This window comes from Podarcis vaucheri (genome assembly GCF_965113315.1).
Source record: "Podarcis vaucheri genome assembly, chromosome: 5".
Taxonomy (NCBI): Eukaryota; Metazoa; Chordata; class Lepidosauria; order Squamata; family Lacertidae; genus Podarcis; species Podarcis vaucheri.
In genome coordinates this window covers 40,639,201-40,665,722 of record NC_138763.1, presented here as the reverse complement: position 1 = coordinate 40,665,722, position 26,522 = coordinate 40,639,201, and the positions used below count along the sequence as shown (strand labels likewise).

At 43.6% G+C, this 26,522-nt stretch overlaps 1 protein-coding gene across 2 annotated transcripts in view; it reads right to left on the bottom strand.

Moving 5' to 3' along the window:
- Positions 1 to 204: 204 nt before the first annotated feature.
- Positions 205 to 26,522, bottom strand: part of IGF2BP2 (insulin like growth factor 2 mRNA binding protein 2) — a 67,564-nt gene continuing 41,246 nt past the window's right edge. Inside the window, exons 3-16 of one of the 2 annotated variants that reach the window (XM_082221815.1) lie at positions 26,203 to 26,251; positions 22,900 to 22,951; positions 20,752 to 20,815; positions 18,588 to 18,860; positions 14,198 to 14,332; positions 12,190 to 12,312; positions 11,439 to 11,574; positions 10,717 to 10,845; positions 8,637 to 8,705; positions 5,564 to 5,680; positions 4,056 to 4,130; positions 2,820 to 2,951; positions 2,417 to 2,530; positions 205 to 1,820 (exon numbers count right to left, since the gene is read on the bottom strand). In XM_082221815.1, the coding sequence (XP_082077941.1) occupies positions 1,725 to 1,820; positions 2,417 to 2,530; positions 2,820 to 2,951; positions 4,056 to 4,130; positions 5,564 to 5,680; positions 8,637 to 8,705; positions 10,717 to 10,845; positions 11,439 to 11,574; positions 12,190 to 12,312; positions 14,198 to 14,332; positions 18,588 to 18,860; positions 20,752 to 20,815; positions 22,900 to 22,951; positions 26,203 to 26,251 (1,564 nt within the window). In that variant the 3' untranslated portion in view covers positions 205 to 1,724. The remainder of the gene's footprint in view (positions 1,821 to 2,416; positions 2,531 to 2,819; positions 2,952 to 4,055; positions 4,131 to 5,563; positions 5,681 to 8,636; positions 8,706 to 10,716; positions 10,846 to 11,438; positions 11,575 to 12,189; positions 12,313 to 14,197; positions 14,333 to 18,587; positions 18,861 to 20,751; positions 20,816 to 22,899; positions 22,952 to 26,202; positions 26,252 to 26,522) is intronic. The other variant, XM_082221816.1, reaches the window with a different exon arrangement.

Here is a 26,522-nt window from a genome sequence, read left to right as displayed (position 1 = left end):
CACTGCAATTCAAATGAGTTTGAAAGTCACCCAGGTACTTCTACAAAGCACAGCCCTTGTTTCTGCTTCCACCCATTGACCTCACAAGACTGCACAGGATCCCCTTGTTAAGGCCAGGGAGGAAGTAGATTAGGGGAGAGTGCTAGCATACCACCCACTTTCCTATTTTCCTTTTTCTGTTAAATAAAACTACTGAGGTCAGGCTCTTGTTAGCTGGATATATTTTGTTTTTCACAGAACACTGTTTGAAGTAGAGAAACTGGCATTGCAGTCTGTTGGTACAATGGTATGTTCACAGAAACCAGTATAACATCCATCTGTTAGCACAGAAAACTCTAACCGTGTGTGTAACCTGTCAAACTCAGGAGTTCTGCTCCAGTGTCTCTTGCACTTCTGTCCTTTATTATTATTATTATGTTCCAAGGCCATTTGCTCTCATCTAGCAGAAGAAGAATACAGAATAGTCATCATGCAGAATGATGCTTTCTTCCACCTGGCAGCTGTCTTTTGCCTAAATTTATTTCCAACTCATTTTTATTAAAAAAATAAAAAAATGCTCCAACTCTCAGTTTTACAAGGCATACAAAATCTCAAAAAGGGACACACAAGAGCAAGGTGCTGAGGTATGAAACACCTGAGGTAGTTTGTTTTCTTTTCTTTTTCTTTTTGAAAAAAAAGTTGCAATTTTCATGCCCTGGGCCAACACCATCTTGTCAATCCCATTTAAAAAACCCACTTCCCAAAGTATTGGTGGCAGCATCCTCCATGCAAAATGTACCAAGTGTGCTCTGTTTTCCTGCAAGCTGAGTGAAGGTTCCCCTCCACCCCTTTTAGGAAGCCTAGGCATAACTGAAGCTTGGCATTTTGATAAGCAAAGTGGAAGTTGTGGCTGGGTGGTTCTTTTTGCATCTATGATGTGTTTACTTGGAGCACTGCATTGTCTGGTGGTACAAAAGGAGAGAGTGTATGCAAAAACCAGTTTGAGATCTATGAAGCAAAGAGAAGATCATATGAGCTGGAGAAAAGAAATGCATAGAGATTCCTCTGCTAACGAGACGGTATCCCTTCCGTTGGCACATACAGGCAGCAACCCAATATGGCATGGAGCTGCCATTGGTCTTCCTAAAGTCCTTCTAAATGTTGTTCACTTTGGATTACCAGAGCAAAATTTAAGTAGAATTCCAAAGTCCTCCATGCTACTTTCTGATAGAAATTCAAAATGGACTAAGCTTCTTTCCTTTTTCATCTAGAAAAGCCTGCTTTTTCTAAAAACAAAATGCGACTGTTTAAAAAAAGAAATTAAAGACTGGAGTTAGTTTAGTTAGCTATATTAATTCTAAAATATATTAATGCTGTCCTGTACAGCAGCCCATGCACTGTGTGGGGAAAAAATGCTTTCCTAGTATGTACACACATGTACAGAAATTATTCTGAATGGGTTTGTCTGCAAAATTTTTTGCCTATGTTAGTCCAACTAAAGGGATAGCGTTTTACTGTTAGACAGACTCCATGTGGGCTGTGGTGTGAGGGAAGCAGTTCCCTGCTGGCTGAAGCCCAACCCCCTCCCACTCCCTGTGTACTGAAAGTCCTCTGCAGAGCCCCAGCTTCTTGGGCAGACTCCAATGCCTCCAGATAGTCTTTGGTTTGCTCCCTGGTCTGGTTATTCTGTCAGGTGTTGGAAGGGCTACATTCATCGGTGGTTGTTGTTGGCTAGCCTTGGAGCCTCATTTGCTGCGCTGCGAGGCAGGGGCTCCCTGAGGGTGTTTCTGTTCCTGCTGTTTCACCTGCTGGACAATTTCCCTGATCTTGCGCTGTGCAGTCTACGTGGGGAGAAAAGAACAATTATTATTAATAGAAAAAGAACAGGCAATCTCGCTATAGCTAGTGGTCAGGAAATGCAGCGAGCCATCTCCCCAAAACGAAAGACCCAGGTGAGGGTCCTTTGTGGTACCCGTGGTAAGTATTCCACTATCTTCAGCTGAGCTAACAACCAACGGTGACTTATGTGAAAGCCCTGCTAAGGTCAGCTTAGATGAAATTATTTCAGTAGCAGTTGTATTCTCTATATTCAGCCAGCCTGAGACAAACATGCTTTCAGGCAGCAACTCTGAAAAGTGTTGCGTATAATATAGAGTGCTTTTAAAGCTGGAAGAAGCACTTGTTGTTTTTCCTTCAAAAGCTGCTAAGTAGTTTCTGCATTATACTCGTTAAGTACCAGAGAATTAGTTTCCCCATTTTAGGACCCATGTGCTATATTTGTCCCTTAACAACTATGAATGTAAATCAATGACATGTACATGCACATTGACTACACATTTCCATAACTTCCCTGTAGCTTCAAGGCTGTCATTTCATTAACTTGTTAACATTTTCATAACTATCCTATTGTTGAATAAGCCATTATAAAATACTGCACCTGACTGGCAAAGAAGTGACCAATGATTTTGACGACGACTTCCTCATTTTCATCAGGTGTTTGGTCACGGGGTACAATTACTTCTGCACTAGTTAAGTTCTGTAGTTCATTCACCTGCAACAGCACAGAAAAAAATCTGTTTGGAACTGTGAAAATGTTAATGGCATAATCAGTAGGCGGAGCAAACGTGATTAGATGTTCGTGCCACTCCTGCCCTGTGTATCTACTCAAGCAAGCAAATCTAATAAGCATCACCTCTCATTTTGCTTTTAAGTAACAAGACTCGTCGCTTGGCATCCAATAGAGCAGTGCTCATTTGGGGGGTGAGGTCAAGCTGTTGGATGGTTGCAACCCCACAGATTTTTCTACCTCCCTTGACCCTGATAGCAGCAGCCCTACGTACCGTTTTGCCACCTTTTCCTATCACACGACCTGCTGTGGAGGAAGGCACCTTAATGTGGGCTTCAAGCTTCACTTCTTCTTTCGGATTGAAAAAGTTTTCTTCTTTCAGTTTCCCAAATATTCGTCCTTGGGCCTGGGATCAAGAAAATAAAAAAGACCAGCTGCTAAATTTCCCAGAGTCTATAATCTGTGGTTATAAAGGTAATGTGTACTCTAAAAGAACTCACTCTCTCTTTCCAAGGAATAAGGTTCCTGACTAGGAGCTACGTGAAAAGTCTCAAACCACTTGTCCTATCAGGACCATTTCCTCTTGCCTGCTATTCTCCCAGATGGTGTGCAAAAATGAATGTAGCTACAACGACACAAACAGTCCTGCCCTGCTGCACCTAAAATCCAGCCCTAGAAACCAGGACAGACCAATACCAGCTTCTTTACCCTTATTGCAGGGTTAAAACCCCTACCTCCATCAAACAGCCTTTTGGGTCCTAGATCTGTGTTCTTAAAAGAGCATGGCAGCTCTTAGACGCTACAAATAACAGGGTTAGATTCTAATGGTAGCACAAGGCCAGGTCTTGTCCTCTTCTGTTGGGCTGCAGCTGTTCTGCTCAAACAGCTGACTTAAGAGTCAAAGCATAAATATGTGCATACTTTAGCACAATAGGACCTTCGTCTAATGGCACTCTATAGGAGCTGCCCATATATGAATTTCGCAGGGGGGTGCTGATGAGGCACAAAGTGAGTCTAATCTTTCAGTAGCCTCCTGAACTGAAATGATGAGTGGTGGCGCATACTTTGTCGTGTCAACAGACTATATTTGGGGACAGGGGGAGGGAAAAACAATAGTTTTCTTTTAAAACACTAATATATGTTCTTTATATCAGGGCCAGTAACAGCTGTAAAGTTCTGCAAGTTTTAAGACGCAGCAGGGCAGGTAGCATTCTCCAGTTGGGATTCAAAGTTTCTTTCACACAACACTGTTTCTGTTACCACTTAATAGGACTATTAATAGGTGTGTGGGGGTATGTGGTGCTGAAAGCTAAGAATGTGGGGCTGTATGACTCTACTGCTCCCCATATTTTGGGTTAGCAACAACAGCAGAACTCTACTGGCAGGCTGCTTTAGTTGGGGTTGGCCACTCTTGCCTTCTTGGACAGCTGCTTCCCTCATGTTTTCAGCAGCTGACACAAGCAGGCCCTGATGCCTTGCACTTCATGACACAAGATTGCTATGTACTGACCTTGAATTGTGCTTCTGGAGGCCCAGTGATGATCACCATCCTTTCGCTGGCATCTGGACTCTCAGCTGGTGCAATCTGCAAGTCACAGAGAACACAGCACAGTGGCATTGGCCCTTTGCCCTCCATCAATAGCCCTGGTGCAGAGGTTTTGCAACAAGCCCTAGATTACAGGATCCACTTAAAAAGCTTCCAGACTAAAAACAGATACTGCATATGAACTCTAGGCTCCACAATACCAAAGGCTTGCTACCTGGGCTCTTTAATTATTGTGATACGGTAGACTAGTTTACATTCACCTCTGGGTTCCTGAAAGCACCTAGCTTAAAGCTAATGCTGCACCACATTTTGAGCAGGGTTTGATTTTTGGTAGGAGAGTTTCAGTGCCAGAGTAGTTGAAACTTCTGTTGAAAAATTGCATTTCTCTCTCTGCAGCATGACTCCCCCCCCCCTCGCTTGGCAAGTATTACAGCAGGCAATGGGGAGGCATGCTGCAGATTGTGTTGCCAGGTGCCCCTTCAAGTAGTAGTCTGCACTTTAAAAAAAGAGGAGAAAATGATCCACTGCACAACCTACACGCCTCCCCCCATCTTAGCAGTTGCTTTGCTTGCACATAACCCAAGAAACCACTGGAACGGGGAAGTGGGACACAACACCACTATGAAGAGGGTAAAAGGTTGCATATTACACGCACACACCCCGCTTTGGCTCAGTGCTAGTATCAGGAATGAGCTGCAGGAGCACTTCCATGTCCAAAACCTGAAACATACATGAGAGGCAGCCTCTGATGGTATAGAAACAAGGAGTAGTGTTAGAGCCTAGTGTATACCCAGATAGTTTGTGCAGTAGTTTGGGTATATCACAGGCTGCCTCCTAAAAATACAAGCCCCAATAGGCAATGATTCATATGAGCTTTCCCCAATTGGCTATGTATAACCCAAACTTTACTTGCTCGTGTCATGCAGGGCTGGTCAGGCCCACTCAATCATCAGCAAGCCCCAAGAGTAACGAGTCAGTCCACTAATGAGTCATTTCCCAAATATATCAGCTGTCCTGGGTGTGCAGCCAGCTGTCTTTTCTAAACCGATAACTGGTTTCTGAGGAGCTGTCCATAGCCAAGATATGCGGCTGGGCACCTCTCCCATTAATGCGTATTCTCTCTCTCCTTATCCAATGGGGCTTCTTTTGTTTGCAGACACCCCAGTTGCTGATGGCAATTTGTTTCAACCAGATTTTTGGAATGCTATAATGAATTCTTTGGAGGAAGAATGGAATATGAATGCAGTTAAGAAAAACTGATGGAGAGGTGGTAGAACACTTAATGGCAGCGCTTGTGTCGCAGGAAGGTCTTCACGCACAACTGCTCCTGGCAGTATTGGCCATGGATTTAAGAAATCAGAGCTTGGAGGCAGGCAGAGTTCTGTAGCACTTGGCTTCTGAGCTGGAGTGACCACACAAAAAGAGGCAATGCAGGAAAGGGCAAGGGGTGGGTGGATGGGTGGGCTTCTTACCTTGATTGAGGCACCTGCAAATCTTGCCAGCTGCTTAATGTGTTGGCCCTTCTTCCCGATAATTGCACCCACTGCCTGTGTTGGGATGAACAAGTTCACCACCTCTTGCTCTGGCAACTGTGGACAGCAAAGGGACATGAAATGCATATTGGGAAGAAAAACGAAGCTTTCCCACCTGTATCACTTTCCCAAGGTGGGGAGCAGCAAGCAAGGAAGCAAGCAAGCCCTGGCTCATGTCAGACGACAGGCAAAATCCACCCCAGCAGTGAAATGACAAGCACTCCTCAAGGAAATCTCAGACGGAAGGAGGAAAGGAGAATGCAAGGAAGAGTTAAAGCAGAGAGCTATCACCAGGGACTGGGAGTTAAATACAGTGAGCACCATGCAAATCAAACTATTCAGACAACTGAAGACCTACTGAAATCTACTGGATTTACAGTGCAAACCTATACACGCCTACTGAGGAGCAGGTCTCATCAAGTTCAGTGGGGCAAACAAACCAGGGAGAGCAATCTGGTCAAAGCAAATGATGGGAGTATTAAGTGTGTGTGTGTGTGTGTGTGTGTGTGTTGCTGTCTGCTGCTATGACAAAGAGTTTTGGCAAAGCCAGCGAAATCCAGCCAAAACGATGGTCATGGTGTGGTGTTGTCGTATCTTCTCTCAATCGACTGCCCCTCTTTCAACATACAAGGGTGTCGTACCCCTTTGATTGTTGATATATACTGTAATGGTACAAAAAGAAATAAAACTATTGCTTTCTATTTCCACTTGAGTCTCAGTAACAAGGCGTCTGCGAGCCAAGAACCAACACAGGTTGCCTATCTGAATGAGACAATGCTTTATGTCTAAGGGGATTCCTGGACTAGGGAAATTTAGTTAAGTATTTTCTTATCTAAGTACCAGTACTTGTTTTGCCAGAATGCTTAATTAATGTGTACCGAATTATCTCTTGGCACGAAGTCACAAAACATGACTTTACGCCAATGCTGTAGGCAACTACAGAACAATGATTCAACTGGAATTTCAACTAAGGTCCTCCCAGGCTACAACCAAGTAAGTACCCTCTGCAGACCACAAAGCCTGAAGAGGAATCAGTTTTTCTTCTCCTTTCTGACATTTTAAAAAAAGTAAAAACAGTACCTTAAAGTAGGCATTTAGAGGTTGAAATTATTTCAAAAATTCAAGCACTCTTTACAAATTCCTCATGAATCAAAATGCAAGGAAACTGTAAATCAGTTCCATGCTGTATAAACTTTAAAAGCTATTCTACAGTCTTGTATATTGTGCTAGCTTACAACTTAGGTTCCATTCAACTGACATGTCCCCTTGCCCTCTCAGTTCCAAACCTTCCACAGCATGTAGACTGTGAAACAGTCACATATGACATTCTTTTGGAAACAACAGAAGAAAGCAGGGAAGTTATAGGGACTGGTTGATTGCACACTTAAATGTGCATTTTGCTGCTGTTTTCTTTATGTATGTGCAAGGACCACTTCTTATTCTATCTACACACACAGAAGTGCATGCCCAGGATGGGGCAGCCAGCGAAGAATCGCTCGCAGGAATAAATGGCTAAACCTGTTTTCAGGCCAAGAAGTGGGGAGAGACCCAAACTTTGTTTTTAAAAAAGAAAGACATAGGAATAGAAAAAAGAAAAAGGAGGTGACTTATTGCAGAGAATTAGTACCGATTGCTTTCTCCCTGTGATTCAGAATGGGTTTATCCAAATCCTGTTACCTGAATCATGTTAGAAAAGAAGTGGAATGCCATCCTCCAAAATGTCAAAGCATCCACTTTAGGCGGGAGGCTAAAATTAATCCAGGAATGCTAATAAGCATCTCCATCAGGATCATACATCATTTACCTTTCTTGCCCCTCCAAGCTTACTGCTCTACAATTTGATGGAATGAAGAATTGAATACAGAGTGCTAGTAGGCTTGGCTTCCTAACCCCAGACACATTTTTTGTTTGTGTGAGCAATACCCACACTGCCTCACCTTTCTAGGGTGAAAGGCCCCTGGCACAGCACCATCGGAAAGAGAATGCAAGCTGCCCAAGAAAGCACAAGAGTAGAGCAGAAAGGGAAGAACCAGGCACTGTAGGGTTCATGGATGAATATTACCAAGGATTGTTTTGCTATCATCTCCTAGGATAGGAAAATCTAGCATATGGAACAAAGCACGCAAGGCTAAGGCTTATTAGCATTGCCACCTTTTGATGGATTGGGGCTGTAACCTTTAATGGCTCCATAACATTAGGCGAAGGTGCTCGTGGCACAAAGATCTACTTACTGCAGAGCTATGGAACGACAAAGCCCGTATCCATGAAGGTGTCGTCCTGCTATTTGGAATGGGTCAGAGCTTAATTGTAGAGTACATGCTTTCTATTCAGACGCTCCCAGATCCAATCCCTGGCATCTCCAGTTAAGAAGATCGCAGGCAGGACAGCTTGGAAAACCCCTTCTGAGACACTGTCAGTCAGACAGCACTGGGCAAAGGCAGTCCAATAGCCTGACAGTATAAGGCAGCTTTGCAAGTTGCAAAGTGTAAGTGGCCACACTCTAGAAAAAACAAGTGTGAAGAAGGTAATAGAGGGGGAACTGGCACCTGGCTCCCTGTGACTACAGTGGTACCTCTGGTTACGTACTTAATTCATTTCGGAGGTCTGTTCTTAACCTGAAACTGTTCTTAACCTGAAGCACCACTTTAGCTAATGGGGCCTCCTGCTGCTGCTGCTGCGCCGCCATGCGATTTCTGTTCTCATCCTGAAGCAAAGTTCTTAACCTGAGGTACTATTTCTGGGTTAGCGGAGTCTAATCTGAAGCGTATGTAACCTGAAGCGTGTGTAACCCGAGGTACCACTGTACAAGGTAAGAAGCGGGGCAGTGTAGAAGCTCCTCTGTGGCTTTGCTGTGCATTACTGTCACCAGTGCAACTGAGCGGGCCGAAACATACGGAAAAACTGCTCTGGAAACAGAACCACTTAAAAGCCTCCTAAGCGAGAAGACAGGGCGTGCTGCAAAGCAAGGTGCACGGAAGGCCAGCATCCAGGAAGAGCAGGGCAATGCACTTACAGAGTGCTGGTGCGGGTATGCGCCAGTCGGCGAGGCTCCATAGAGGCCCGAGAGGTATGCTGCGTGGCTCTACGGCAGGAAAGAAAGTGACAGTCAGTGGGGAGGGGCTGGAGGCAGAGGGCCACATGCCCTAGCCGTGGGGGTGGGTGTCTGTAACCGGCATTTCTGCAAGGCCCCCTTGACGCTGACATCACCAATCCCTTTCCAGTGTGACGTGGGTGATTCTCAGCTCAATTCACAGACTGCCTCCACTGTAAAGATTGTGTCCAAGTTGACATGGAACAGTATCATCCCCCTTTCCGATTGTGAGCTCAGGTAGCGAGTGTTGACAGGATTGTAGCCAAAAACCGAGCCACAGAGAAACTAGAGGGAGGAGTCAGCAAGCATGGGAAGGAACCTCGAGGTTTAGAGCAGCACAAAAACGTCCTTTTTGAACACAAAACCTAAGGGGGCAAAACACAGCCAAATGAGGACTGAGCATGCTGGGCCTTCACAGAATGTTATATGTCAGCCAGAAATCTAAAAAAACAGGGCCAGAGGGGAATGGAATGGCTGGTGAAAGCCTGACCATGAGCATTCCTATTAGTAGGTGAGCAGATGTTTTGTTCCAGGTCCCACTTGTTTCCATTGGGTGGGGGTGTCTGTGTGCCTATCAGTTTAGGAGCAAAATTGGCCCACCCAGTCTCGTGTTTGTTTTTAAATGCTTTTACATATTTGGAGGACTATCTAGGGATGCACGTGTATATACATCTTTTAAAAAACTAAAAAACACACACACCTTATCTGCTCCTTTTATTTCTCTTTGTGGGGATGGTAGTTGCTGGTTTATTAATATTATTATTATTTCCCATCCTGGTATCACATCATAAGGGTGTGTGTGTCAAAGTATTTTAAATAAATAAATACGTTTATTTTTAAAAAGTAAAACCTTCAGAGGCAGCTTGAGCTTCCAGGAGGTCCAGGAAACTGAGGCGGCAGTTCAAGGGGGGTTGGAAGTGGGTCAAGAAAAAGCAAGAATGAACCTCCCTACTATCAATTTTATTTTACATTTCAGATTGCTTTTGCTAACTGTTATGATCTGCTGGCAGCTATTGCTATCTATTACCACACTGCTAAGCTTCCCCCTCTATTGCACGGGTTGTTTTTTTTTAATTTATTGTTGCTTTTATGATTTCATTGATTTTAATGAACTGTGGTATTAAAATATTTTAAAATTATATATATAATGTGTGTGTGTTTGTGTAAAACAGCCATGCACTGAATCACACACTTGGCCCATCTAGCACAGTAGTGTGTACTCTGGCTGGCAGCATCTCTCCAAGACCTCTCTCTATCTGCAGATCCTTCTTTTTCATTGGAGATGCCGAAGACTGAACTTGGGACCTTGCACCTGTAAAGCGTGTGCTCTACCATCGAGCCCAATACAAGGTTTAGCTAGGTATGGTGCACTTTGCACATGAGTGCTGCCACTGCTGAACAAAAAAAATCCATGCTGTTCTGCATGGGATTACACATAATCAGATAGGGACAGCCCTGTTTCCCAAAGATATGCAGAATACCTTCTGCAGCTAGTTTCCAAAGTCAGCTCACCACAAAGGGATAGAGGTGAGCTATCACCATGAGGAAGAGGGTCACATCACACAGCACCCTGTTTCTGTGGCCAAATGCGTGGACTGTGATACCTGGCACACTCACAAAAAACCCCCCCAAAAAGGTCCTTGTTTTCTGAACAGGGTAAGCAAAGTCAGCCAACCCGGTAAACAAAATGGACGCCGATGTTGTCTGAAAGTTGCCCTAGTTTTTAAGGAGACCCCAGCTTTCTTAAAAGCCCACAGGGATGAGTCTCCAATACTGTCATCACCAAAGACCTCACTTCCATGCCCCAGCAATTGCACCTGCCGGCTTCCCCCAAACTGCGTAGCAGGGCACACTCCAAAACAGTACACTTGAAGCAAAGATCTGCTTGCAGGAACTGGTAGTTGTGTCTCCTCCTTGCCTCTAGAGGGCAGCAGGACAACACCACAGAGTACATTTGAAGAGGCACGTACATAACAGGTTAGAGGATGCACCAGCTACTTACAGCAAAAGGGTTGTATGGGGCAGTGACAGCAGGCCTGCGGGCTCCAGCTCCAGAGGGGAGCATGGATAAGCCTGTCGAGAAGATGCCCAATGCATTGAGGTTAAGTCCAGGGATCAGATTGGCTTGTTGCTAGAAAGAAACACAAGGGGAAATGAGAAACAACGAAGCAACCTGAGGGAGGGCTGGGGAAACTATGTTTGGGCCACCTAACTTTCATCCAGTGAAGTACAGTGGTGCCCCGCAAGACGAATGCCTCGCAAGACGGAAAACTCGCTAGACGAAAGAGTTTTCCGTTTTGGAGGTGCTTCGCAAAACGAATCTCCTATGGGCTTGCTTCGCAAGACGAAAATGTCTTGCGAGTTCCTGCTGGTTTTTTTCCCTCCCCCCCTTTTCCTAAGCCGCTAAGCCGCTTATCAGCTGATCCGATCAGCAGATAAGCCGCTAAAAGCCGCTAATAGCGCTAATCCGCTAATCTGTCAATGGGCTTGCATCGCAAGACGAAAAAACCGCTAGACGAAGAGAATCACAGAACGGATTCTTTTCGTCTTGCGAGGCACCACTGTAAGACCTGAAGGTGTCTGGCATTTTCTTTCGGGTGGGCAAGGCATCCACAAACCTCCATCTTTACTTGCCCCCATGGTGACTATCGGACTCTTACCCCAGGACCACCGGACTCTCACACAGCAAGCACACACGCAACTAGGGCAGGATCAGGAGCTTACATTGACTGCTACAATGTCATTTTCGTAGGCTTCCCGAAGCTTGTTCATGATCTCCACCTCGGCATTGGAGCAGGCCTCAATGCTACCCTTCACGGTGATGGTCCTCTCGGGGTTATAAATGGTTAAATCCTGCAAACTGGACAATCGGAGAAGAACAAATGTCCTGGGATTTGTAACGTGCCCTGTGGTTGACAGTACAGGCTAGGCAATAGTCATCTTTATAAAGCAAATCCAGAAAGTTAAATCTATTGGTGAGAACAACCCAGATCAAGAAGACAAATTATTTAGGTTGAGCGCAGATGGGTGCAAGAGCCTCTTGTTTTTCACTTTGAACTGCCAAGAGGACAACCCCACCACCCGACTCTGTCAGATGGATTAGCTGGAACACCCACAAATTAGTAAGTATTCCACACACAGAGACATCCAGGTATATGGTATCGATGGTGGATTTTCCCCAACTGCTAAAAGGCCAGGTTAGCCAACCAGGTATCTTCCAGGTGTTAATGGACTTGACCTCCCATCAGTCCTAGTCAGCATGGTCAATAGTCAGGAGTGATGGGGGTTTGCTGTTCAAAGACATGTGGAGGGCCACACTTTGGCTACTCATGCTCTATGTTACAAAGAGAGGCAGGTTATTGGATGCCACCCAATATTTGGGGTGAAGGGGTTGTGCTCAGGTACATACTGTAAATTTCTCCTTGTTCTAATTGAGAAGTGTAATTTGACCGCCTACCTGGTCAGTGGTACTTACGGAGAAATGGTGATCTTGGTCCCCGTGTCCTGCTCAATTTTCTTCAAGTTTCGTCCTTCTTTGCCAATCAATCTCCCAACTAGGCTATTGTGTGCTAAGATTTTCAAGGGAATCTCTTCAGCTCTGAAAGATGTGAAAAAACATTAAATCATTTTTCTGACATTAGTCTTCCCCCCAGTCCTCCTTTCTGAAGTAGGTTCCCTAGCTGGACTTTACAGGGCTCTTCAGCAATACAGAGAGATGCAGCTCCAAAGTCTTCACTGTTGCTGTTTTGAGAAGACCATGGTACATTTCCCAACACACACCGCCCCCCCCCCCAGCATTGTACAGGATAACCATGATTATCTGCAGCCTTTTACAACGTCCTAGTAAAACCAGTGGGCTTCATAAATACTTGGCCACACACATTGTTTTTCCAGGTACAAAAGAAGCTAAACTGTAAAAGAGCAGTATTTAAATTTCTCTCTTCACCGCATTTTTTCAGAGTTCACGGTAATGACACGTACAGAAGGCAACAATTGTTTTAGTTGCATTTCAATGACATAGATGTGATCTGCATAGCAGACTTCATAAACCCCACACCCAAGCCATTACCACCCTTGCAACTATTGCATTTGGGACCCTGCTGCCAAGCAAGCCTAGCTACATAACTGCTTCCTATAGCCTGCTTTTGACCACAAAGCATATAAGTGTCCAGATCCATCACTCAAAGGGTTCCAGCCACCTATTAACATGGGCCAAATCAGTCCATCAGGCCTAGCAATGCAGCATGTGAAAAGATGTATGACTTCTCAAATGTCTACAATGAAACCAGTGTGCTAAAATTAGAAATGGCCAAAAAAGAAGGTGGGGAGAGGAGGTGACATACGCCAATGGTGGCTTTATTTATTTAGTTGCCGTAGAATGAAACACTGGCTGCAATCTTTACATAACCAGGAGTTCCATGATCCAGCAAGACCTCATCCATTCCATGAAAAGGGAGGGGTGTGTGTTAAAAAACACAAAGGAGTCTTTTCAGCTAGCAATGGGGTTAAGGCCTTCACCACTGGACCAAATTAGTATGTGTGCCTGAGTGCAGGCATATGTATTTACATATATTTCATATGAGGTGCTTTAAACAGAGTCCATTACTCCACTTAATGTAACATAACCACTGCCTTAGAGCAAGTCAGACCACTGGAGTTTCTCCAAGCCCTACCTAGAGATGTTGGGGGTTGAATCTGGGACCTCCTGAAAGCATAGCAAATGCTCAGCCACTGAGCTGCAACCTGATCCCAAAGCCCATTACTGTGCATCCTGATTGGTAGATGCTTTCCAGAATCTTATACTGGTCATGCTACAGTCAAAAATCCTTTAGCTGGAGATGCCGGAGACAAGGGAGCCAACTTGAATAAAATATTGGGGTGGGGGGCAGCCCCACCCCACAAAACAGATCATGAGACACGGCACACACCCACCATTTGAATGACAATGGCTGTCAACTGCAGGGGGCAGCCCCCTCAAATATTTTATTGGGGGAGGTGAAGGGACCTCAGCACCTAGGAGTTGGCTCCTATGGCTGTAGATTAAACCCAGAACCTTAGTTCATGCAAAACATATATTCTGACACTGAGTCATAGCCCTGTAGAGAAACTTCAAGCTAATTCTCAGGGCATGAGGAGCATCTGCTTATGGTAGGGTAGAAATGCTTATTTAATCAATAAAAACGCAATGTATTAATTCCCAAACATATATTAATTAAGGCTTATAGACTATACAGAATCCCTACTCCTTGTGGGTCAATTCGAGATGGTATTTCTTTGTCTTCTCCCTCTAGCTGATTGAGATTCCAGCCTGTAGAAGTTAGACTGTAGAAGTGGAAAAGGCAAAAGGCATTGTGTATGCTCTAAAAGGCGAATTTGTGTGGTATGAACCTTCGATGCACAATGTTACATGCATGCAAGACTTGCTATTTGAGGTGCTAAAGGTTTTGTTTCGTGCTTTCCCTATCAATGCCAGTGATACTTACGATTTTGTTTCTTCAGCCTCCTTCTGCATAATATCAAGTATCATGCGACATGCTTCTGAACACCCCTCAGGGGTGGCGTGAATGGTGATTGGCTTCTCTGCGGCACCAGCGTTTTCCTTCCGATGAATATCTACCCTGCAGCAACAGAGCCCATACAAAGAAATCTGCTAGGGGTCAGAGGAAGGTGCCTGAAGCTAGCACCCTAACAAACCAGCGAAGGAACTGCATGTAACAGTGTACAAGGCTATTTGACATGATTAACCACCAGCAAAGAACCCATCTTCAAGCAAGCATTGAACATAAATAAAGGATAATACAAGAAAAGCATTAAGATTTAGGGTTCACATTTATACATGGTTCAGCATTACATGAGCAAGCTTCTAGCTCCTGTGCTCATTCCTCTCATGCTATGATGCCCTTCCTGACGGCCACTTTCATAGCAAACCATTGTTTGCTATTACATCAGCAGATTAAGGTATACACTTGCCGTCCAATGACACAAAAACCAGTTTCAAACCATGGTTTCCAATTCTGTTTCAGGGCAAGCAGAAACCACAATTTTGCACTTCTTGCAAACCCAAGAAGTCAAGGAAGGAGATGAGATTATGTGAGCTTGAACATGTGAGAGACCAAGACACCAAAGTGTAGAAGAGTGATGTAGTGGTTAGAATGTCAAACCATGATTGGCAAGACGTAGGTTCAAATCTCCATTAAGCAATGAAGCTCATTGAGTGACCCTGGGCCATTCACTCTCAGACTAACCTAACTCACCGGTTGTTGTGAGGATAAAAAATTGAGTGAAAGAAAATCACAGCTAAATGCTTCTCTGGTTTGGCTGCCATGCAAATCACTGTTTTCTGAATTATGAGATCTTCCTGGACACATTAGATGATGTTGAAAGGCTACAAAGCAGTAAACATATCATGTGCTTCCTCAAAAAAGTATTATCTTAAATATTAATACAATTATATGTTAGAAGCAAGAAAGATTAGCTTTGCTGCAGAAGTTTAGATTTCTTGCTCAGTACATCTCCCTTTCTTACAGAGAAACAATGCTCTGGATCCCACAAAGGGAGATTCCCAGGAATGACTGAGTTCTCTATAGAGGATTACTCACCTATCTAACCCCTTGAAAATGGATTCTGGATGGAACCAAATTTAAATGAAGCAGAGTGCATGAATATATAGTGGTACCTCGGGTTAAGAACTTAATACATTCCAGAGGTCTGTTCTTAACCTGAAACTGTTCTTAACCTGAGGTACCACTTTAGCTAATGGGGCCCGCACGATTTCTGTTCTTATCCTGAAGCAAAGTTCTTAACCCGAGGTACTATTTCTGGGTTAGCAGAGTCTGTAACCTGAAGCGTATGTAAACTGAAGTGTATGTAACCCGAGGTACCACTGTATATGCATGCATGGATATACTCAAACATAACCTAATACAGGAGCTAAAAAATGATCTGCCCCTGCTGCAAGCAAAACTGGTATAATCATTTACATAAGGTATGAAGAAACTGTGGCCCTCCTTGAGTTGTTGGACTCAAGTTCCCACCAGCCCCAGCCAACATGGCCAGTGGTCAGGGATGATGACAGTTGTAGTCCCAGAACATCTGGAGGGCCACAGCATCTTCATGCTCGATTCACGCACAGGACTGCACAAGCTGCATCATTACCCCCACCCACGTGAGAGTGCTGTTTCATGAGTCACCATCATGATGAGAGTCAGGGAGACCACAGACAACGTCCCCAAAGTGCTTCTACCCCACACCAGCTAGACTGCCGGTACAGAAATGGCCCTTTATGCTCCCAGAATCGTATGTATAAACAGACTCAAAGAATGTATTTAAAAATTCATAATTCATTGGCCTTTTGACATTAGCACAATTTGCATGCATTTAAAAACCAAGCTAGCATTTCGATTCAGATTGTGAGTGACCTTGCAGAAATGGAAAACAATGCAATATCTTATAAGGCATCTTTGAAGGCTGGTGCACATGAAACAGTCACTATGTGGAGGCTGTTGTAAATGGCTTCCTGTGGGCAAGACAAGCTGTCTGTGGGTAGCAGCTCATCCTGGAGACCAGGCAATTTTTCTCCATGCCACCATGAGGCTCGCCCACCCAATAAATAAGTAAAATTAAATCAAAAAGATCAGCCCAATCTATGTGGCACTGCACACAAAACGTCTTGTATTGCGAGAAGCAGCTGCCACAATGAGTCATTTAACCTTCACATGGCACCGGTTTCCTTTGTGCTGGCCTTCGTCTGGGGCGCAATGCAGGAGAACATCACACATGTAAAGAAGCCATAGCATCCCAATATTGGGGTGGGTGGTGGCTCTGGGATGAGGAACTTAGAAGGATTCAATAAGGTTTGGGGAACTTGTAGCCCTCCAGATATCGTTGAACTCCAACTCCCATCAGCTACAGACAACATGGCCGATGGTCAGGGATGATGGGAGAGACAGTCCAGCAACATCTGGAGGGCTAAAGGTTCTCCATCGCTGGGTTAAGCAGACCTGCCAGTCACTGCCATTATCCTGTGGCATCCTTGTTTACAGTGTGGCAAAAGAAAAGTAGTGTGGAAGCTTAACACTGCTGACTAAAAATGACAAATGTGGAACTAGTTTGGAGGAGAGCCCAGGTATGTAGCAGAGAAGACTGGATGGGATCACACCCATTCATCAGGCATGCATGTCCCACTTCTAGGTCCACCAGGTGGTCATACATTGGATGCAATATTTGCACAAGACAAAAAAAGCGTAAAGCTCAATGACCGTAAGCCCAAACCATGCAGCAATTTCCAGGATCACCATCATGTAGTTTGCATGCATGGGATGTTATGCACACACACCCTACGCAAACAAGAAGTGCAGTTACTTCTGCTGGAGCCAGAGGCGGAACAAGTTCAAACTGTGATCAGGACAGGCAGACTCCTGCCCTTTCTATCTCACACAGGTTTATACTTAGTGTCTCGCCAAAACAAGCTTTGATATAGAAAAACGGACACTAATCTTTAGCTTAACGAGTCACTTGGAGAATAATCTTTTGAGAAAAATGAAGACTGGGGGAAATGATTTGAAGTTTGAATTACAAGACGAAGTGTACTCTACATAAGTGTACTTTTTTTCTGGCCTGCATAGGACCAGTCTGGATAGTTGGCCTTGGTGAAAATTTGATGTTTTCATCCCAAAAAAAGTTTTTGATTTGAGTTTCTACTGAAATGAGGCTGCATTTTAATGTTGTATTTTAATCTTGTTTTTAAGTTGTATTTTAATCCATTGTTTTTATACCTGGTGTTAGCCGCCCTGAGCCCGGTCTTGGCTGGGGAGGGCGGGGTATAAAGAAAATATTATTATTATTATTATTATTATTATTATTATTATTATTATTATTATTATTATTATTCCAGTTCAAAGTGCTACATTCCCAGCATGAGTTTCCTTCTCCAAGGTCTTTACACCTAAGGAATGGGTTTCAGCTTCAATAAAACCCAAATCGTACACTGTAATGTAACATATATAGCATTTTACATCCAATGTAAAACTTCCTTGAAAAAACTATTGTGCTCTTAAGAATACCAAGCATCAAATAATATAGTCAAAGGAATTCTTGCTCCTCTCTAAAGGAAATGAGAGGGGTCCCTCATCTTTTTTACTTTGACTAGCTCAGATAATGCTTTCACAGGAATAGCAAGCTTCCTAATGCAAAATGAAGGTCTCTCTTAGTTGTAGGATCATATATATTTTCTTATAAATACTTTTTGATGGTTTTGATGATCTCCTACGCATAATGTTGTTGCACGCAATATGTTTTTCTGGCTAAATAGCAGATGACATGATCAGGGTTAGAGTACAGTTATTAAACTATTCCAGGAAGAGATGGAGGAGCTTACAGAAAAGAATTACAGTAGCAATTTGATGACAAAATGATTAAAATATTATAAACACCCCTTGCACCCCAGTTATGCAGAAGATATTTGGTTCTGAATAGCAGCAACCAGCTATAGGCTGCTGGTGGTATAACATTGGCAGCAGCAGCAGCAACAGCAACAACAAACTCTGGGGAAAGGAGCTTTGGGTGACCATACATAACAAAACAGGTTAGTGAAACTATCCAGAATTTCTGCAAACACAGGGTGAGCCTGAAAAGGACAATTTAACCATCACACTTGCAGGGCTGTAATACCTAACAAGCCACAACTTCCACATAGGTATACAAAACACATCAGAACGGGATTAAAATTTGCTGCAAGAGACAAAGCTTTTGCTACACAATGCACACCAGAGCGCACTGCTCTGCATTTGGTCTTTTAAAAAATCACAAACTAGGGACATAAAGGCTACAGACAGAGCCCCTGTGGAAGGAAATTAAACCATTTGTGGTACTTACTTGGACTGGGTTTGCTTAGTAAGGTTCTTTATGGTCAAGCCCTCCTTTCCTATGATCGCACCAACAAATTGCGTGGGGACCAGGATCCGTAGTGGGAAATCGAGCTGTTTGGGCTGCGAGGAGCCCCCAGGGGAGGGGCCCTGCTCCCTGGAAGAGTGGCCCCCACGCCGGGATCTCTGAGGGGGCTGAGGGGAGCTCACCTCGTCGTCTGGGATGTAGGAAATCTTGAAGGAATGGTTCTCAAACTGGTGACCACTAAGCTTCTCAATTGCTCTGAAACAGAAAAAAGGGGATTTTTTTCCCTCCCTGACAATAAACTAACCCTAAAGAAAAATCCAACAGCATTCCTTGGTTCAGTTCTTTATATTTTCTCAGCCCACCCCACAAAAAAAACTTTCTTCATTTCAGTAGTATGATTTGAGTGTGCTGGTTTTCAACTGGTGGGTCACAACAGGAGCACTACGACCATTTATTATATGGTAGATGATTAAAAAATGGGTTTCCAAATACGTTTTTGGGTCCCGAGTCTAAAAAGGTTGAAGATACCTCATTTAGAGTGAGGGAGTTTTTAGATGCTGTTACTATTGGTGAACAACTGGGAGTCATAGTTCCTTGTTAATCTACTTCAAATCACCTAGGACAGGGGTCTGCAACCTTTAAGACAAAAAGAGCCACTTGGACCCGTTTCCGAAGGAAAAAAAACCTGGGAGCCGCAAAACTCGTCATTATAAACATAACTTTTTTGTCACTTTTTTTTAATTATTTCTTTTTTTGACCCCTCAGAATTACTCCTCCTCATAGACATGAACGTTAAATTAACAAGTTGCCTTTTTGTGTGTGTGTGTTCTTCACTCCCTTTCAAAACAGTAACCAGCGTACATGCCCCCTTTCAATGCAGTGACCAGCGTACATGCCCCTTACAATGCAGCGGGCAGGTGGGCGGGAAGGTGACATCGGGACGGTGCGTGACTAACGCACGCACCGCCCCCATGCGATGTCACAGCCAGTACAGCGCCCGCCACAGTGGAGAGTGTCGGGGCGTACAATGCTCCCCTCGCTAGTATCCGCCCCGGAGCCGCGGCAAAGGTGTAAAAGAGCCACATGCGGCTCCGGAGCCGCGGGTTGCAGTCCCCTGACCTATGAAGTTATCAGTAGTTCCTTAGCTACTTCTGCCCACCTCTGTTTTGTGGCTCTTGCAAGTGATTCCTGTGAATTATTATTCAACGGATTGTGAAACAAAACTCAACTGAAAAGGCTAAACTGTGAAAATTAGAAGTCTACTCTTGAGAATATAACTGTCCATATTTTGTGAAAAACACATTCATGCCAAAAATGATTAGCAATCACTAAAAGGTTAAAAAAATACTATCAATGCCAAATTAGCTAATAATAATTCCTATTAACTTCAACTGAAAGCCTTGAGAGTTAAAAATTGTGGCCAACAGCATAGACCTAAGTATGCTTACAAAGAAGCCCAACCTAATTTGTTAAGTGCAATAGGATTCACTCACTTGTATGTGAGTTTAGGATTGCAACCTTAAATTACAACTAATGCTGGCTGAATTGGGGCCATATTATTTTGCATTTTGTGGATACTGTTTACTATCTGCAGCTAAGTGCACTAAATAAAGGAACCCTAATTCTGTTTTTCTATGGGCACAAAGGTGGTGCTTGCCAGTCCTGTCCTTAGAATAAAATTCCACTGGTCAAAGCAATGTGGAATCCATTGTCCCCTTTTTCATTTGCTGGAAGTATTTGGCATTTCATACATAAGGGATGGGAACTTTGTGTTCCTTCTGATGTTGCTGGACCACAACTTCCATCTTCCTGACCAAGTGTCAGGTTGGATAGGGTTGATCAAAGCTAAAACCCAGCAACATCTGGTAGGGCCACAGCTTCCCCATCCCGGTCAAACAGGGTGCCCCCATTTCTCAGTAGCTATTCTGCTTGGCCCTCAGAGAAACCGTTCATTGGTTAGCACTCAAATAGCACAGATAGGTAGATAGATGGATGTTTCTGGTACAGTGGTTGCTAGGCCATAATGCACCACACACTAGTTTTGTTGCAGCAAATAAAGGAAGAAAATTTGGAGAACATCGTCAGGAGAAAAAACAGAGCAGAAAGATAAGAAAGAGTAAATATTACACTTAGAACTGCCACTTACACTTTCGCTTCTTCTTTTGTTGCATATGTAACGTTGACAACTGCTGTCTCTGATTCTGTATTAACTGAAGGGGAGCGGAGAGAAACAAATGTTTGGGTTACCATGTGGGAGAATATCACAAGAGGAGCTTCTGTTTTGAATCATATTAATTTATTGAGTTTCTCTCCACCCCATCCCCCGTATTCATTGTCATACAAAATGTTTTCTAGAACTTCATATTGAGAATCTTGCGTCCTAAGAAACTCACATGGTCACCTCAGCCCACAGCAGCTATGTCAGAGATTCAGAACTTCACTCCAGTCTATGATAGGCTGATTTGGAGATGCAGTGCCATTGGCTAAATTTGGCCTGGATTTGGCTTTTGGCACCCCATCACTATCCCACATTTCTGTTAGCTCACAGCACCATGAAAAACCATATCCAGGATGAATTTAGCCTGTGACTTTCTCTGCACATAAATGACAAAAACAGTTATTTTCCCATAGCTGTCATGGGTTAAAATAATCCTGTGAACCAGTTCCTCCAGCATGTCCCTCTATCAGCTTTCTGCTTAATGAGATGACTTTGATAAGCACTTAGCATGACTGTTGGTTACATTCATAGATTAATTCTCTTGAAAGATTAGCATGATGGCAATCATTTCTTTTACAGGATATTGTGTCTGTCAGGGTAGAATTTGCTGAATGAAAAGACAGAAGCAAGTTGTGACTAGACAACTAACCTAATTTACTGTGTAGTTTTTAAATCTAAAAAAATCTCATAGGCAAAACAGGGGTTTATACTGAAAGTCTTGAAAACCCCAAAAAGAACAGGTTCTAAAAACAACAAAATGTTTCATTATGCTCAAAGTGTTTTTTTCAGAATTAGAATCAGTAGAAACCAAGAAAGGAGAAAGCTACAGAGGTTTATTTTTGCAAATTGTCCGTAAGAAATGTAAGTTGCTTCCAATGAAGGAATTTTCTAATTCTGAAACACATCAGGCATAATAACATAACATGGAGAACATGTTCATTCTGTTTTGTTTCTATATCCAGTGCTTCTGGTTTTATGCTGAAAACCTGCCTCCAGGCCAATGTATGAACCCCAACAGAGTTTTCTTCATATTTCAACAGAAAGACACTATGAATATTAGGTAAACCAAGGAGATGCAGATCATTCTCAATATCACACACAAATACAGGGCACTACTGCTGCCCAAGTTCCAACAAATACAAACAAGCACATGGTATATTGTGGGGTGGGTGTGCCTTCTATTTCCCCTCTATCTAGACTAATCTAAATGCTCCAGAACTAGTAAGATAGTAATTCTCTTGCATCCTCTCAGATACACATATGTGCTCAGCTGTGTGTGGTTAAGTGGTCTAGACAGCAAGGGGGGAAAGGCCAGGAATGTGGAAATCACTTGGCTGTCATAATGTGAAACTATCAGTCTTTGTAATGTCTTTGGCGTGTGGTCATCCGCAGATTCTGACTTCTGGCCTGAAGTTTTTAATGCTGAGAGTGTCAGAACTCTGCAGCTTGAAGGAAGAGGCCTAATAGTTTATTTGATCTGCCACTGTTGCAGAAGCAAGCAAGCAAGAGTTTTAGTATCTCAGGCTCCCTGAAAGAATAACACAACTGATTTAAAAATGCAGTCAGATAAATCAGTACTCTTGCATCCAGCAAGAGTCTCCTTCAGAGGATTTGGGGATAAGAAAGTGGATGTACGTTTGCTTTGAATCTGGTGTCAACCACACAAGCTCAATAAGTGTTCTCCCGACAGCTAGACACTTCACACATGACTGTGTTTCTCCTGTGCCAATACGCCTGTGTGTCAAAACCAACTTGTGAAGTCGCTATTGGATAAGCTTTTCTTCAGTGATTACCCTGAAGTCCAGAATAATTCTATGTTTAGGGGGTGCTTCAAGACAATGTTACCTATACATGTTACATATTTATACCCTATTAAAATATGTCCCTGTATTTTATTGCACGGGAGACAGTAAGGATGCACATTACTCCAGAGTACTATGAAGCAGATGTTTAATAAGTACCACAGTCCCCGTGAAATAAATCATTTATATATAAGCACTTAAAGCTATATGAAAGGCTCAAGATGCCTGAATAAAAACCAATGATAAGAGTGAGAGTAGCAAGACATTTCCTTACCTTGTTCCACATTCTCTACCGTCCCATGCTGAGCTAAAAGACCATCTAGTACCTGAAAGAGAAACCAGGATGCACTACGTGAGGGGAAATAGTTTGGATGAATGAGGCACAAATTTTGTCTCAGAACTGTCTCAGAACCATAACAAACCAGTGATCAATGCATGTCTCTCAGGCTCCAAGCCTGTGGAAAGAGACAATTGTTTCATCAAGGATTTCAGAGCCGTAATAATGTCTGAATAATTTGCCTTTACCTTTGTAGGCTAGAACTATTCCCAACATTTCTTTAATGGGATTTGGTGTAGTTGCAAGCATGAAATGGCTTTCTGAGGCAGAACCTAAGGAAAAGTCCTAGACTTCTCTCAATAATCAGTCACAGCTAGGCCAATCAATTAACCAAGGATCAGAAGTGGATCAGTCCTTGGCTCTAACATGTATTTGGTAGCACAGGGGTGGGGAACCCCTGGTCCTCTGCAGGTCGTCAGACTCCAACTCCCATCGGGCCCAGCCAGCATGGCCAACGATCAGGGGTGATGGGGGTTGTAATCCTGCAATATCTGGAGAGCCAGAGGTTCCCCACTTCAGCTGCAGCACGAAGAGGAGAGTGGGGCTGCCTCAGAGACTTAGTAGCTAAACCAACAACTTGCTTTTTAAAGTCAGCCAGACAGGTTATTCTAAAATTATTCCCTGTCCTACAGGGAAGTCTGGCACGAGCATAACTCACTGAGGACCTAACTGCAACATGTTGTGCATAGGGGTGAATTCAGTCATGGGAGGTCTTGCTTCAGGGCATGAGATTGGGCACAAGAGGTCCTCTTTGTGCACTGCAAAAATATGGCTCTACAAAGATGCATCCTAGTCCCCTTGGCTAACAGCCATAGCAGTAAACCTCCAGGAAGCATTAAAGTGTGACTCTTCCCTCCTAAAGAGCCACAGGCACAGATTGTCAGGAAGCACCCTTCCCAGAACTAAAAAATTAAGCTGTCCTGTTCATCCAACACCTGAAACCAGGAATTCAACCACCTGACTTACTGCCAGTGAGTCATGTGAACTTTTGTACTGAAGCAGTAAGGGGGCCTTCTAATCAGAGCCTTGTCATCGTCCTTGTGGGAATGAGGATGACTAAGAAAAACAACTAATGCCATGTAGTCATTCCTAATGCTCTGCACCCAGTGTGTAACAAGCAAGCTTATGCCTTCTGGCTGACAGGATCAGCATAAGAGGCCCCTTCGGCAAACGTTCCTGTACCCCAAAAGGCTTTTTCCCCACACAAAAAGATGCATTCTGGAAAAATCTTTCTATAACCCTTGAGACTAACGAACCCTAGGCTTTCACATCACACTGCCTCATCATGTGTGCTGTAGTGAAGGATCCAGAGTCAGGCCTTCCCAAGGCACCCGGTGGTCATGGGGGTGGCCCCCTCAATATTGGGGGGCACTGCTCCCTGCCAAAAAACATTGGGGGAGCTGAAGCTTCCTAGACCTGGTGCCACTGTCTGTATTTTATTTCCCAAAACATGGACAATGCACATTGCTTACTATTTGGATCACACTGTTCTAACGTCCACTGGATTCTTTTGTTAGGATGCGGCCACCGCAAGAGGTTGTTTAAGCTGTCCTTGCTGTGTGATAAACATTCTCCACCCCCCGACTTCTCCTGTTGCATTTATTTATTAAAACATTTGGATCCCACCTCTCCACTGAGAGGCCATGGCAGCCAACATCAAACAAATAAAAATGATGTAAATATTATTTTTTTAAAAAACAAGCAACAAGCAAATCACTAAAAAAAAAAGCATTGAAAATCACAAAGGTACAAATAAGCTGGATATCTGGAAAGAGAATGGGTTTCCAATGCAAAGCGAGATCCCTGATCACATGTTCCTCTTTCCATAGCAGCAGGCCACATATCCTATAGGGGTGTGGTTGTTGGGGGTTTTTGTGTGTATGTAGGCTTCAAATATACAGTGTTACCTCAGGTTACATACGCTTCAGGTTACAGACTCCGCTAACCCAGAAATATTACCGCGGGTTAAGAACTTTGCTTCAGGATGAGAACAGAAATCGCACAGCGGCAGCGCAGCGGCAGCGGGAGGCCCCATTAGCTAAAGTGGTGCTTCAGGTTAAGAACAGTTTCAGGTTAAGAACAGACCTCCGGAACGAATTAAGTTCTTAACCTGAGGTACCACTGTAGTGTGAAACTAAGATTTCCCATGAAGAGAAAGGGTGGCAAGTGTTCTATCTTGGGGCCTGTTTTATCCTCTATGGAGGAGGTGGCAGACAAACACCTCAGCATCTGCTACAAGTGGAACACACACACACACACACACACACACACACACACAGCACCTTTTTACCACCAACTGCCCTGTGGGAAGGATCCTGATTTTCTTTACTATATCAGTACTGTTTCCTCTTTTGTTTCATTTTTAAATGCAATTTAATGTTTCCTCTCAGCTGCTTTGGAAGGATTCTTATCCTGAAAGCCAGGATATGAATAACTGTAATGAAATGAATGTTAAAAAACTGAATGAGATAATTAAGTCCTAAGGCGGGAACGTAGGGTGGGACTGTATGTTCATAATAGGCACAGCAGGCCAGTCCCCAGTTTTATTCAGTTTTGACAAGAAAAATCAGGCGGCTGATTTTAAAAAGCTGTAATGGACTACAGAGACCATCTGCAAGACAGAGGTCATTAAACTCCCTCTGGGCGCTTTGGTGTGCTTCTCTGTCAACACCACTCTCCACACACCAGGGATGGGGAATCTATGGTCCTTCAGGTGCAGATGGACTACATCTCCCATGGCCCTTGTCCACTGGCCATGCCAGCTGGCGGTAGTGGGGAGTTGTGAGTCCTACCACATCAGGAAGGCCACCTGGACCCTAAATCCCAATTTAGCGAAAGAACGTCTAGTCAATGGAGAAGTGGCAGCCAATGACAATTTCATTCTCTGGAGGACACTTGCTGCAACACCCTGGATAACTTTAGCACAAATATGTCGTGAGCCTTTAAAAACCCATGATCTTAGCATTTTGAACCACTGCATTATATGCTGTGTATTTTTATACTTGTGGGAAAACTACATTTCTCTCTCTCTCTCTCTGCTGGAAATGTTTATGCTGCAATTTCTTTTTTATGATATTGTGGTTTTAATATTGTATTATTTTTTTATTAGATGTTGTCAGCTGCCCAGAAAACCATGTTACTGGGTGGCCTGGTTAAATGCCATAAACAAGTAAGAAAATATACTTATTTTCTTATGGGAAAGGAGGTAGCAGGAAATAATAAAACCTTCTGTACACTTACCTCCCACTGTAAATGAGGGGGAATGTTCCGGATCTGAATCTTCCTGCTCCTGTAAAGATATAAAGTCCCCAAAAGTAGAGATCACATGAGTCACGGGACAAGAAATTGCTTTCTTGACATCACACACCGGCAACTTTAGCTGAGAGATAACTAGGACAGCACAGTGAACCCTTTATACACCCCCCCCCATTTGTTCCTTAACAGTAGTCAGGCATATGAAGAGCTGGTACAAACTATAACTTCTCCATCTATTGTCTTCCACACCCTGAAGCACAATAAATGTTTGGGATTCTCAGCAACCCAGCCTCAACAAGTAAGTG